General features: G+C 23.8%; 1 protein-coding gene across 1 annotated transcript in view; it reads left to right on the top strand.

Annotated features, from left to right (window-relative positions):
* Positions 1–2,174, top strand: part of LOC107629359 (protein SIEVE ELEMENT OCCLUSION B) — a 12,728-nt gene that overhangs the window by 2,440 nt on the left and 8,114 nt on the right. Inside the window, exon 2 of the mRNA XM_016332136.2 lies at positions 671–769. Coding sequence (XP_016187622.1) covers positions 671–769 — 99 coding nt within the window. The remainder of the gene's footprint in view (positions 1–670; positions 770–2,174) is intronic.

Consider the following 2,174-nt stretch of genomic DNA (forward strand, 5'->3'; position numbering starts at 1 on the left):
TAAAAAATTATCTAAATGTGTGAATTTAATTAGATCGAATGATTGTGTTATCCTGTCAGTATATTAGAATTAAACTATTAATTATACGTGCTAGATTTTATTTTAATAAACTAATTTAGAAAATCATTTAAATGCGTGAATTTGATTAGATCAAATGACTGAGTTATACTATGAGTATATCAAAATCAAGCTCTTAATTAATTATAGGGTAAAGTATATTTTTTGTTCCTTAAGTTTGATAAAAGTTTTAAAAATACCTTAAGTTTTATTTTATTTTAATTTTGTTCCAATAGTTTTCGATTTGCATCAAATATATCCCTAACGGCTAATTTTTCAAAAAATATAAGACTAATTCAACAATAATTTCATAAGAACAACTCTCAATACAAACAAATCAAGCATAATTTTTATGCATTATTGTTAAATTGGTCTTAAATTCTTTGAAAATTTAGCCGTCGAGGGTATATTTGATGCAAATCGAAAATTTTTTGAACAAAATTGAAATAAAATAAAACTTAGAGGTATTTTTAAAATTTTTGCCAAACTTCAGTGACAAAAAGTATATTTTACCCTTAATTATATGTGCTAGATTTTATATTAATAGACTAATTTTGCTATGTTTAACTTGTTAAGAATAAATTATGTATTACAATACAATAATATTTTTCAGGAAAAAAGTGAGAACGAGAAATTGGAAGCTGCTGCTGCATTGGCTGAATTTGACATGCTTGACTCGCTGGCTTTTGTCATACACAAAATCTCGTGCGAGGTAACATTTTCATGTAAAGAATTTTGTTAACTTTTGTGATGGTTACCGCCATTTATTGTTCCTTTGCTTTCTGAAATAGAATATACTTAGCTTTGATGCTGGATGGTGGCACTCTTTTTTATCTTAGCTTACATATAAATAAATAAATAATGAGAAAGATAATTAAAAACACTTTATCTTAGCTTTATTTACTTTTTGTGCTCCTATCTCCAAGTGTTTAACTATTTAATTTATAGCTAACAGCCTTGTGTTTTGTCTTTCTAAACTCTTTAGAATATTTTATTTATTTTGTCTGCCTAGTTGATTCTTCGGCTAAAAAATTTAAATATGGAAGTGGTATGAGTGATATATTTTAATATGGTAGTTTTTGGTATTTTTTAAAATGGTAGGAGATATACAAATCGGACTGTCCGATTTGTGTTTAAAAGATTAAAAAAATTTGGAATACACAAACCTCAAATTTTTTAATTCTTTTTAACACAAATTAGACGGTCCAATTTGTGTACCTCTCACAAATCGGACAGTCCAATTTCTGTATTTTTAACAAATTGAACGGTCCGATTTTTACTTCTCTAATTAAATAGTTCAATATTTAATAATAACACTCCAACAATCCACATTTCAAAAAAACACTATTACCATTCCAATATTAAAAATAAAAAAGTGTGATTCTTGAGCATGATTATATCATTAATTAATTACCATGTTCATTATTCCTATATATATATTGAAAGTTCTTCAACAAATTAAATTAAAGAACCTAGCAAACTTACTATACAACAATTCATGATCTATCATGCATGGATATATACTACTTTAAACTCGGTACTGTATCAATATCAATGGTAAAGTATACTTTGGTAAAGTATACTTTTTATTTTTAAAGTTTGGTAAAAATTTTAAAAATATCTTTAAATTTTATTTTGTTTTAATTTTGTCCTAAAAAATTTTTATGGTTAATTTTTCAAAAAATTTAAGACTAATTCAATAATAATTTCATAATAACCCTTAACACAAGCAAATTAAGTATAATTTTCATGCATTATTGTTAGACTGGTCTTAAATTTTTGAAAATTTAGTTGTCGGGAGTATATTTGATGCAAATCGAAAACTTTTAAGACAAAATTAAAACAAAATAAAATTGAGAAATATTTTTAAAATTTTTGACAAACTTCTTTAAGGATACACAATATACTTTACCCTAAATTAAAAGTACGACATACATATTTTTAGGAAAGTTTTTCAAGTGTCCCATAAATATTAGTGTTTGAACAATTTTAGTTATTAATCTTTATTATAATATATATAATTAAAATCAATAGTTAAAATTATCAAAACATCAATATTTTTTAAATATTTAAAAATTTTTCTATTTTTTATACTAAGTTTTAACAATCTAATTTTA

Source organism: Arachis ipaensis, chromosome B03, assembly GCF_000816755.2.
Source record: "Arachis ipaensis cultivar K30076 chromosome B03, Araip1.1, whole genome shotgun sequence".
NCBI classification, from domain to species: Eukaryota; Viridiplantae; Streptophyta; class Magnoliopsida; order Fabales; family Fabaceae; genus Arachis; species Arachis ipaensis.